The sequence below is a fragment of the Gambusia affinis genome, linkage group LG18 (genome assembly GCF_019740435.1).
Source record: "Gambusia affinis linkage group LG18, SWU_Gaff_1.0, whole genome shotgun sequence".
Classification (NCBI taxonomy): domain Eukaryota; kingdom Metazoa; phylum Chordata; class Actinopteri; order Cyprinodontiformes; family Poeciliidae; genus Gambusia; species Gambusia affinis.
The window spans coordinates 14,014,682-14,027,057 of NC_057885.1; the positions used below are offsets into that span (position 1 = coordinate 14,014,682).

Sequence of the window (12,376 nt, forward strand, 5' to 3'; positions counted from 1 at the left end):
ATATAAATTCAATTCATGGGTGACTTGTGTTTCCAGAGGAAACAAAACACAAAAGAAAGCAGCATAAACATACGAAATTCAGAGGACAAAGAGATTATTTGAATCTAGCTGTGGAGGAGGATGAGATCAGTGGAGGGGTCATTAAATGAGTTTTTGTTTTGAGACTCGGGGGAAATCAGGTAGCCACGCAGTTGGGGTCGGTGGGGTCGGCTTGTGTTGCCCAGCAAAGTTCAAGAAGCCCGACCTTCTATTGTGCAGGGGTCAAACTGCTTTACACTTGTGATTATTGGGAGCACACAAGGAGAAAAAAAAATAAGTGAAATACTGAAATTGTGGGGGTCCGGGCAAGCAGCTTGCTTGTTCACCCTTCACCCTTGCAATCAGCGTGTTTGACAGTTCAAGCTTTGGATAAGCCCAAAATCCAAAGCTGACTGCATGCCAGAATAGAAAGTACAGGTGGTGGTATTATCTATATTTTGTAATGTTGAGCATTGTTTAGGTTTTACTACCATATATGTTTTGTGCCTCACAAAGTCTTGCAATGGGTTTTGGGTGGAGATTTTTTGGTAGTTCATTTGTTTCCGATATATTTTGAATCTCACTATTTTGCATTAAGTATGCAACAGAGAGTTATTACCCATTTTTTAATCCCTATTCCATCATGTAACGAATGACGGAATAGCAATTCATTTAAGCGATAAACAAATCCGTAATTCAATTCAACTTGTCACCTCTTGCAGCATTTTGACCCTCTCAGGTAGCAAGATTTCCATACTAAGACTTTTTTTTTCTGTCACATTTGTCAGGTTCTCTACAGTCAGCTCTGCTTTTGCTTGTTTCTCTATGGTGTGACCCCCTGCCTATTGCTTGATTTTATTTTATTTTATTTTTTTAAATGTTTTAGATTGTTTTATCACCTGTTCTTTATAATATTCCGACATTAAATCACATTTTAACTGTTTTACTAGGGTAAAATATAAATATAATAACACAAGAACATACTTATGAATTGGTGTGATCTTTCTATATGGGCCAAATTTGGTTTAATCCTTAAAATTCCTTCCACTCCCTGTAGTGCACAGCATAAGTGACAGCAGAAGATGAATTTGAAGGTAGTACATTCTCCATGCGCGAATGTATCTAATATAAGCTGTGTTAGTTTCACCCACTCAATTATTATACATTCCACTTTCCAGTGAGTCAGCCGATTTTAGTGGTGTTTGTTCAACTGTAACGTTTCGTTGTCCTGTGGTCCATGAAAATTAGTATTCAGAGGTGGTTCACTTTATTGTCTAAAATAGACCATAATGCTTGCTAGCATGTTAACGCATGTTAATTCAGGTTAACCCCCACAGCTGATTAATATGATTTTTGAACACCTCAGGACCATTACTACTTTGCATTAAAGTACTAATTCCTTTAGGAATTTTAGGAGTTCTAAACATTTATATAGGGTTTCAAGCTTAAAGTACTCATTTGCATATCTGATACCCACGTCAATAGCTCAGACTCATATCAGCATGTAGCTCTTCAAGAGATAAGCTTCTCTACAGTGAAACATCATTTATTGCATTTCAGTCTTATGTCAAAAGGTTTCATAACATCCCCAAAATCTTAAAGTCTAAAAAACTGATATGAGAATGTGAAAATCTTGGAAGAGAAAATCTACCAATAGGCAAGGTCTGCACAGAAATAATTGAATATTGGAATTGAATGAATGTATGGGTTGAAGAGGCAGGTAATGAAATTATATAATCAAATCAAGGAGGGGGAAAAAAAAGACAAGAATCTTGAAAAAGAAACAAGTCAATGAGTGCTACAAGTGACTCCTGCAGGTTCACATCACTCAGTATTCAAACCCACAGGTCTCCCTTGAACTGCCTTATTGAACAGTAGATTTTCAAACAGAAAACAGTGGAGCGGTGAGGTAGCCTAGCAACATTGAAACCACAGCGAATGGCTGTGTGTGCCCACTACGAAGGAGCTCGGCAGCTGAAATGACAGCGCAGAGCAACCCCAGAGAGAGTGGGATGTGCTGGCCACCATGAAAATACAAATAGGGAAGTGCTTTGTGGCTGACATCTGTCTGCTGTTTGCAAATCTGCTGCACGTAAAGATGGTTGTTTTTTTTTTTGTTTTTTTCCCTCTCGCATTCGCCGCCGCCTCACTTTAAAACCCAACCACATTGGCACAACTGTGTTTTATTTTGTCACTTTTATTTTTTTGTCCTCTGTGTGGAAGATCCTCTGATTGTGAGGATAAAACTCCCAGGTGCTGAGAGAAACGGGTACATCGACGTGAGTGCCTCCAGGCTGTCGAAGTCCCTCGAGGGGCTTTAGTTTGAATGATCCAGCTGAGCAAATTTATTGGCATGAAAGCGGAGACTCCACTCTGTGACCATGGTAATATGGAAATATGCTCTTTTGATCAATAAGAGTCTATTTCTCGTGAGGACGGCTCAAAAGCCTGACATTTTTTATTTTTTTATTTTTTTGAAAGAGCGATGCAGGAATGGGATTCTGACGGAAAAGATTTCAGATTCCGTCTTGTTTTCAGATTAATTACTGCGCGCTAGCAGTTTTCTGCAGCAGCTGCACGTGAACTGTATAAACGGGAGATAAGTACTGCAGCTAATTATCTCTATTGGTGGCCATTTTACTGCAGTCACTAGGGAGCTGTAAGATTATAACTGTAAAACTGATCGAACACAAATGAGCGCAACTAAAACAAAAACAACAAAAAAACTAACTTTGACTCAGGCTAAATCAATGAATGACACTGAAAGAGCTCGTGGCAAAATAGCCTGGCTTGGATTAATTACTGCGCGCTAGCAGTAACTGGACTTCTTAGTCCAGTTATGGACTAAAAGTCCAATTATGGTATTTGTGTAATGATCTTTAAAATATTTTAACAGCTAAAAGTATCTGTTTCTGCTCCTATCAATTATTTCTAATCCATCTGACAACTGTACTTGATGAATAATAACAGAAAGCAGCACAGTGTAAGAGCAACAGACTCTAGATAGCAGATGATAAATGATTCACAGTTCTTTAAATATGTTCTATAGGCCTATGTGTTGTACAATGGATTTGCAGATATTTACATAGAGATAGATGGGGGGTCTCTTTGAGCATTCAGCATTCTGTACATTTCTGCATATTAAAGTTAATCTTTTGAGATTTATGAAAGTAATTCAGCTCTTTGTATTCTCGCTTAATTTAAAATAATCATTCCATCAGTAACAGAAACATTTCTGTCTTCTTGAATATTCTTATTTCAGTTAGCAGTAAATTGCAGCGTATATATATATATAAGACAAAGTGGGAAGAAAACAACAGAAGGAGCTTGGCAAATTCCTCCTATCTATATATTCCTTATATATTTGAAGATAATTTGATGCAATCATCTTGCCATAACAATTTGGCCCCAGAATCTTACGCTTGACTATTTTTATTCCTGTTGAAACATCGACTATGTGGACATTTTGTTCACTTGCTGGCTAATATATCCCAGAGAGATGGTTTGTATTATTCAGTTTAAACAAGATACAGGATGTGTAGCATTAGACTAACTCTGTATATATCTCCTATATGTTTGCTTTTTAAATAAAAACAAATCTATCTAAGCGATTGCAGTGGTGTTCCTGTTCACTTCACACCGGCCCTTTAATTGTTTTGATAGCTGTTTGAAAAGCATGATTTATTTAATTTTTTTTTTTTTTACTTAATTTTTTTTCCCCCCACCCTCATCTTAACCTACGGAGCAGTGACACCTCGACTGGAACAAGTGCATAATTGCACATTTAAGTGCTCTACTTAATGTGCTCATTTTCAAGCTGTCAAGGTCATTCGCTGGAGTGCCATTAGCGGAGAGAGAGGCCCTCTCTACCTGGAAACATGGCGGCCTCTTAGTGCCCAGTGCTTTGGAGGAGGATCGTGCCACGATGCAGCCAGAAGCCTCTCCGTTCATTCACGGTTGCAGGGAAATGTTCGGCCTACATACGGAGCTTCCGGCCCCCAATGTGTTGATGATATATGGCCCTCTTTCCTGACGGCCCACACGATATCTGGTAATCAAGCCAGATTGGTAATGACTCTCGCGTGTGTTAGAGTGGCGTGGAGCGGAGAGCAGGGGGAGCTGACACTGTGAACCCCTGATGGCCTTTCTGCTGGGTTTTCATGGCAACAGCTCGGTCTTTAATGAGGCACAAGTGAACTGTTAGCAGAAGGCTGATTTTGGGGGTCGACGTCAGGCTCACTCAATGTCTGTCAGGAGGTGCTGATGAAATGTACATCCTTAGCTTTTTTTTTTTTATTTTCCCCCTCTCCCTTTTTTTTTTTTTCTATCACCACATGAAATTGATTTGGCCTTGAAAGTAAAAGAAAATGTGCCATCGATGTTTTTATAGCAACCGTGCGGGTCAGGGTGATGTACATGAGAGAAATACTTGAGAGGTTGTTGTGAAAAACAAAACCTTTAACCTGTTTTTCCGAACATATAACTGGCAGACCTACTGCAAGTACAGTAAATTTATTTGGATGCCATTATACAGTTCTATACTCTATTGTTCAGAAAAGTGTAAAGGTAGAGAAATAACAATCATAAACGCAGTGTTTGTGAATCTGAAGAGAAAAAAAAAAAAGCCCTGGCTGCATGTGCCCTTCACGTGTTCCTGTGCGTATGAATTATTCATGAAGGTGCTGGGCACAGTGGGCGGCAGGAGGGCAAGAGCAGCATCAGCGCCTGGCAGAGTAATGACATCGCCCGGGCTCGTCTCAGAGCGCCACTCTCTGATTGGTGGCCCGACGAGAGTGGCAGAGGTTAGCCGTCCTCTGCACCGCTGGGCTACGCGAACGGGCGTCTTCTGGGGGGAGTCGAGAGGGCTGCACGTTGGCTCGTTGAGATCATCCAGCGGCTCTAAAATGACTCTCTCTATCATCCAGAACGTTGCCATGTCTCATGTTGTAAATGATTAGCACATTAGCAGCCTAGTGAGCAGACTAACCTGCTGCACCAGACCCCTTGTTAGAGCAGTGAAAAGCATAGCTGTGAGGCCTAATTTATGGCAGCGCTGGCTAATGAGCGGATGCTATGGTGGGAAGGTGAAAGGAAAGAGCTTAGACTTTACACAGCCTAAAGAAGGTTTACATTACGTTTCTGGAGCTATTACTGGAGAACAGTTGTCAGAGTATACTTAATTCAATCAGCTTCTTTTTTTGTGCATATCCAATTAAATATTGGTTGTGTACACCAGTCTTCTTTGCTATGGGTAGCATGAGGCAGACAGTCTCTCGCGACTCAGTGAATCATACAGCATCAACTCACTACACTTAAGGACCTGGAGGCTGTTAAGGGGACTTGCTGAAGTTCCAACTGAGTATAAGAATTGGGAAGAAAAGGGACTTTGAATGTGGCATGGTTGTTGATGTCAAGGGGCTGGTATTACAGAGTATTACAGAAACTGCTGATCTACTGGGATTTTCACGCACCAGAAAAAAGAGAAAATATCCAATTAGCAGCAGTCGGGTTGATGGAAATGCCCTGTTGATCTCAAAGGTCAGAGGAGAACTGGCAGACTTGTTTGAGATAACAGAGATGGCTCAGTAGCTCATTCCAACCAATGGATGCAGAATACCTTCACTGTACACATTTTGAAGTCCAACCTTGAAGCCGACAGCATGCAGAACAACAAATAGTGTCTTGCTAGCCTGCTAAGGACACAAAACTGTGGCTATAGTTCACACAGTCTTGCAACAATTACTCAAAAACAGATTCGAAAATACATTGAGTCCTGTCCAATGAGTTTGATTTTAGATGCAACATTCAAATTGTCAAAGTTCAGCATAACGCCATAAAAGCATGGAGCCACCCTGCATTGTATTAATGGCACCGTAATTGTTAAGGGCGGGTGTATTCAACTTTAAATATGTCTCTTTTTAAGTGGTTTTCCTGTGTTTTGGCACAATTGTGAACTTTAAAACAATGCAAATTGTAACAGTTAAATCAAACTGGGTAGAAACTCGACATCTGAAGTATAATTTATTTTATTTAAGGCAGTACATATTCACCCAAGCGTATATAACGGCGGTGCTTTTCTCTGTCTGAAGAAACAAGCTTCAGTGAGTTTACATCAGCTTAACAAACATACCAGACATTACTGAAGGCAAATGAGCAGATTTATGCCGGGTTTATTTGAGGCCACCATTATGTTTGCTTCTTCTTCGAGTTCTGCTCCTCGTTTTTTTTCTCAAGCGAACACCCGGAGACAAACAAACAAAATCCCACAAACATCAACAACACAAGCAGGAATTTTGCCCCAGTTTCCAACCCCCTCTCCCCCACCCGCCCCACTCAGCATCTTCAGGGTGTTTTAACACCAGAGCGGGGTTGTCCAAACGATAATTGCTTCTGAAAGGTTGATTTGTGGCTGTAGCAGAGGGGGCAGCTCTCCTTTCAGCGTTGAGCGAGATTAGCAGTGGATCTTCAGGACTTATCACTCGAGGCATTCGGATTAGCGCAACGATGAAGTTTAAAACAGAATCGGTGGTCACCACGGCGTTTTAAAGCAAGCGAGAGAAGCTTAAATCAGCTCAAGCTATTATTAGAAGAAGAGGAGCTAATCAGCTTTTTTTTTATGGTAATTACCCTTCATCAGGATTAGACTATTTCTTTTTTTTTTTTTAGTTCTAAATCAGTGTTTAGACATTAAAAACAAAAACAAAAATTAAATGAGACCTTTCACTTGCAAACAGTATTCATCAGAATTCACATATTCCATCATTTACTAATTGAACCCTGCATATACAACAAATTTAATGTTGTGATTTAATCAAAACTCCATCTACTTTTGTCAACCGAAATCATACCTTAGTAATTCAGAGGAAAACTAAATGAGATTGGCTGCTTAATGTGTGTAGTTGGACACATCGAAGGTCCCCAGTGGTCCTGTTTTGACTCAATGTATTGATAGTAGGTTTAGCTGGTTGGATATGATTCCTATTACAGGTTTAACTTTGATGGACGGTGCATTTCATGGCTTTAAGGAAGGGCAGAAAACAGACTGAATCTCCATCCAGATGTCTGTAAATAAGATTCTCTGTGTTTTACATCCCAAACGGTGAGTTTCTTTACTATTTGGCATCAGTTAATTGTTAAAAAGTCTGCGACAGACTGGCGACCTGTCCAGGGTGATCCCGCCTCTCGCCCGGAACGTAGCTGGAGACAGACACCAGCAACCCTCCCGACCCCATTTGGGACAAGGGTGAACAGAAAATGGATGGATGAATTGTTGAAAAGGAAGCCTGCATTTTGTAGCCTGCTTCTTTTTCCACTTTGTGAAAGGACTAGAACAAGTTTCCACTACCCAGTCTACAAAAATATGAAAAAATGCACATTCCCAAGCAATTTTTCCAACCTGTTGTATAATTTGTGTTTTTTCCTATATTTCTTTTTTTTTTATCTTTCTTTCTTCTCTCTCTTTCTCCATTCCTTCAATCTCTCAGATCAAATGTCTTCTATAAATGCAAAATGAACTACCAGGTATTTGATCATTAGCTGAAACACAGTGAAGGAAGCCTGAAAGAGATGAACTCCTCAGCGACATTGGTTATCCTTTTTCCGAATGAAACTGAGGTCGTTCGTCTGGCGTTTTATGGAGCGCCGACAAAATGTTGTCCTTGCGCGTCATTCCGATAGAGATGTTTGGTATGAAGTGGGGTGACCGGACGGGGTGGGATGAATGAGTCCCTGCAAATGAGGACATTCAGACGGTAGACCGGATGAGTTAAGAAATCTGATCCTGCTGCTACAAGTGCAGGCAAGCATGACTTGTGTCAGGGATGCAGCTTAGAGCCAAACTGTGACAAATTGGATGAGAAAATGAAGTTGTCACTGAACCCAGGGGGTCCACTGTGCAAAGCCGGGGTGGGGAGTTACATGGTCTGACAGCAGGTCAGACTAACACATAGCGATGATAGGCACCCTAATCTTATCCAATTAAGCAATAAGACCCCATGTATTCTTGTGTTGATGGTGTTAATAACTAGTAGAGAGAAAAAAACAACTGCAGACTGACTTTAGAAAATGACCTGCCAATACCACGCCTAAGTAGGTATTATTACAGGGAATGATCTATCAATAACTTCCCATCTCATGAGTCCAAAAGACCGGTGTGTTGGCCATATCCCAGCGATAACTCAGCTCCTAATTGACAGCGTCTGCGCTTCCTCCTGGGGCACGCAAGGGCCGGCAGAGCGAGAGCAGAGGCGAACGGAGGAAGGGTAACGGCAGCGAAGCTCGGGAACGGTTGGACGAGGAGGTGATGCACAAGAGATCGTCAGTCAGCCAGCCTGAAGAGCCGGAGCGCCGGAGCTTTCTGCACGCCGCAGCAATCCGTTTTTAAGCATCCCGGTGCTAACAGGGTGCTAAAACCCAATCAGACCTGCTGAAAGGGAAGAAAAGGCGAGGCACTCGGACCCCGCTGGTGTCCACTCGTGTGAGCAATTCACCTCTGACTGACCCGCTCTGGGTTTTCGAATAAGCTTTGCGCATCGTGAAGAGCACTACAGCTACGTTGAAAAACCCAAAGACAACTGTGTGTCTGTGAAAGCAAAGGCGTATTGTTTTGGGGGGGAGAGGTTTCTAAAAGAAGACATCATGTTTGGACTCATCAAGGTCAAATGAGTAACAAATGATTTTTCTGAAATCTTCCTAGATAAAACTCAATAAATTCTGATAATGTCAGATATCAGCTTGAGCAAAATACTCACAGTAAGTCAATGGCATACGGAGCCAGGTAAATGCAATAAGCTATGAGCTTTACAGTGTTTTCTGAGACTGTATGTAATATCAAAGCAAAGGAAAAATATTTATGTACGTACATATTTTTTTTTTGCTTTTTACCTCTTTTTAAAAAATGCAGCTTCAGATGAGTGTGGTGTGCCTTTTTATTCAGTCTGTAAAATATCTTAATGACCATCAGTAAAACAGGGGAAGTCATAATAGTTTGTTAAATAAAGCAAATTGCCATTCCTAATATTAAAATCCCCGAAAAAACAGAGCGGATTTTGCTGCCTTATTCCCTCGTGGACGAGTCAGTGGAGGCACGTAGATCAGCTGTTGCAGCTTTACGAAAGAACTGGCAACAGTGTGGACGGCACTTACGCAAATGAACAGTAAAGTTATTCTAATATTTTCTTCCAGCTCCTTATCCCATTGATTAATTTGCGGCTGGAAAAAAAACCACAAGAGAGGCAGGCAGAGATTGATCTCATTCTTTATGCTCTGCCATCAGTATTTCAGATAAAAAGTAGTCGCTACAGTTGAAATTGAGATCAGCACCAAAAAAAAAAAAAAAAGTGTCTTACCAAAACTTAATCAGCCAAACTGGCTGCAATTGTTACCTTAATTAAGATATCGAGGCTTAGCAGCAGATCAGAGAAAGTCAGAAAACATAATGGAAGTGCATATGTCGACGCAACGTTGGACTGCGTTCACTGGCACCCTGGTTTGGTTTCTGTTCCTCCCTTGAAATATTTGGTGAGAATATAATTAGCTAGCGATGGGCAGGCACACTCATCCGAGACTGGTATCGACGTGTTCCTCCTGTGTGTTGTTGCGTGCCGAGTAATTAATATTTTCTCTCCATTGTTGAGCAAGAGAGGACGTTTGAGTAACACTGCCAAAGGAGGGCACTGCCAAACTCGCCATCTTGCCAATTTTTTTGTTTTTTTTTTAATTATTATTTTAGCTGAAAGACAAGTGTTTTTCAATGTGCCAACTGAGTGATGTTTTTTTTTTTTTTAATAAAAGACTCTCACTTTGTCTCAAATGTTCTTTAAAGACCATTTGGGGCAGAAAAGATGCCCCAATAGTTTTTTGGGGTTTTTTTCCAACTGTTTTTCTGTCACTTTTTGCTCCAGGTTGTGGGGAATGTGGGCAGGACCAGCAAAGAACCACTACAGTCAGATGGTGTATGAGAACGGAGAGCCATGCTGGCAAGGAGGATCTCGCACTACTTCTGTAAGTAAAGGTCAACATGCAGCCCTGGCAAGGACACACACACCCCCACACACACACACACACACACACTCCATCAAACTTTATGTGCTGCATTACTTCTGCTAATGTCAATCCCTGGGACATTTGGGTCATGCTTCATTCACACGCTCTCTTATTTACCTGCCTATTCGTTAACTGGGACACAAATTTTATCAGGTAAAACAATTAAATAGGTCACTAAAGTTCTCAGACATTTAGCTCAAAGATCCAAATGTGGTTGAGGAAATCACTTTTGACAAGTTCTTTTTAAAAACCGGTCAAACACAGAAAAGCAGAATAAGCTTTGGAGTTTATTTGTAATAAATCTGAACTTAAACTTGAGCAATAAAATTACTTTTCATGTCTCAGCGAATAAAGCGAGAGGCCAATGTGAACAATAAAATAGCTGAGGTAAAATGTATCAGTGCCTGAGACGGTTGTATTAGTCAAGTTTTTCAAAAGCTTCACCAAAAAATAAATAATCTTACCAAGATTAAAAATTCACTGTATGTCCAAAAAACAGAAATGGCAGGACGCTTACACACACACACCTCCAAATTGTGCACACGGCTGCAATATGTGAGCACTTACCGTCGCATAGAATACGTTTTTTTTCCAAGCTTGCTGTTATCAAGCGATAAGAATATAGTTTGATCTTAATCTGGAGTGAAAGGCTGAAGATTTTCTTTTTATGGTTTACCTAATTTTATCATATCTAGCCAACATTCTCAAGAAGCAAATCAAAATAAATGTTAGATGATTAAATGTAGTTAAAAAAAATACTCTGCTCAATACTAAAAATGTCAATCTGCCCAGATAATAATCCTCTGCAATTGAGGGTTTTTATTTACTACTACTGTAGAGAACATCGGGTTTTGTAACACATTCTGTAAAAAATGTTTATCTTCTGTCTGAAGAAAGTCTATTTTTTTCTGATCTGATTCCAAGTTTCCAAGTTTAAATTTTTGTGCTACAATCACATCTTCTACTGTAAATCATGATTATTCCAAATTTCCACCACCCATAAAAACTTTATCTGCTCTGACTGGTCATTGTGTTTTTCAGAAATGGCAGTATACATATAGATTTTTTTTTTTTTTATATTATTTTATTTTATTTTATAGCAGCAAACAAGCTGCTATGAAGATTTTCCGCAGCACCATAACAAGTTATGGTATTAATATCATCGCGATCGAAAGAGATGAGCCAGAAAGCATTTTCTTCAGAACAAACCATAAACCAGTGTCAGCTTTTGAATTTATTTTAATGAGGGGAAACTGGAAGTGAAGAATCCTGCTTCAACCACAGAGGTGAAAAAAGTCCAGTAATAAATGTTGCAAGGCTAAATCCCCTTTAAGGATGAACACACTTGAATTAACAGTGCAAATGGAACATGAACTGTAGGAGATAGCTAAACAGAACAATACATGAACCTCATAACACCACATTAATAAAGGGCAGTTAGGAGATTTCTCTGCTTCCTGCAAGGGTCTTGCAGAAAATCCAACAATTAGCTTTTCATCAACCATTTGAAAGGTTAACATTTTCATGGCTTCTTCTGTGGCCTCACCAAAATCAGCTTTTTTTTTTTTTTTTCTAATGCCAAATGATAAAAACGAACCAATTGGCCTCCTATTTGTCGCCAAACATATATATATATTTTTTATAATCAGTGGTCCTCCGTTTGCATCCTCGGCTCATACATCATATTCATTTTTCCCACAAACACTCTTACAGTCGCCTTTTTTTTTTTTTTGCTAGAATTTGCTCAATTAAATATGTAGCACATTTAATACTCTGCTTCTTTTTCTCCCTTGTCCCATCTTCAGATCAGATCCCAGTGAACGTTGTTTGTAAATGTATGTACTCTAACCTTCCAGGGGCCCCCTTTGAAAAGACTAAATTGAATTCCTTTGATATGACCCCCCCCTCCCCAAACCGTGTGCAAGCAGCATAGATGAAGACTCGTCAGAACTTGACGCTCATTATATCTGAAATGTCGAAAGTTAGCCTTGGATGGTGCTCCCTCTCTCTCACTCGGATGAAATAACACTTTCTTTTTTGCACCTAAGTAGGGACCAGTGATGTATTGTTTTACTTGGGGTAATCCAAATTCAAGCACTGTGCAGTTAATCTTACCAGGTCTGTGGGGAAGGAGGGAAGTCAACTGTTTAATTTATTAATTAAATTCTCAGGCCAGGGCTGTAACATGTGAGCACTGACTCCAACAACTGCAGATTGGTAGCCAGCTGCTCTCACTGTGTGATAAATTGGGCCAGCGTGCGTTTGTTCTTGGCGCTCATTATATTCGAAATAATCTAGAGAGATCCTTGTGTCA

General features: G+C 40.2%; 1 protein-coding gene across 6 annotated transcripts in view; it reads left to right on the forward strand.

Annotated features, from left to right (window-relative positions):
* LOC122820601 (glucosidase 2 subunit beta-like) overlaps positions 1-12,376 on the forward strand; it is a 158,495-nt gene that overhangs the window by 128,709 nt on the left and 17,410 nt on the right. For all 6 annotated transcript variants that reach the window (XR_006368836.1, XM_044098162.1, XM_044098161.1 and 3 more), the window contains one exon: positions 9,921-10,020. Coding sequence is in view for 5 of the 6 variants with exons in the window: in XM_044098162.1 (XP_043954097.1) it covers positions 9,921-10,020 (100 nt within the window). In the remaining variant the exon portion in view is untranslated. The remainder of the gene's footprint in view (positions 1-9,920; positions 10,021-12,376) is intronic.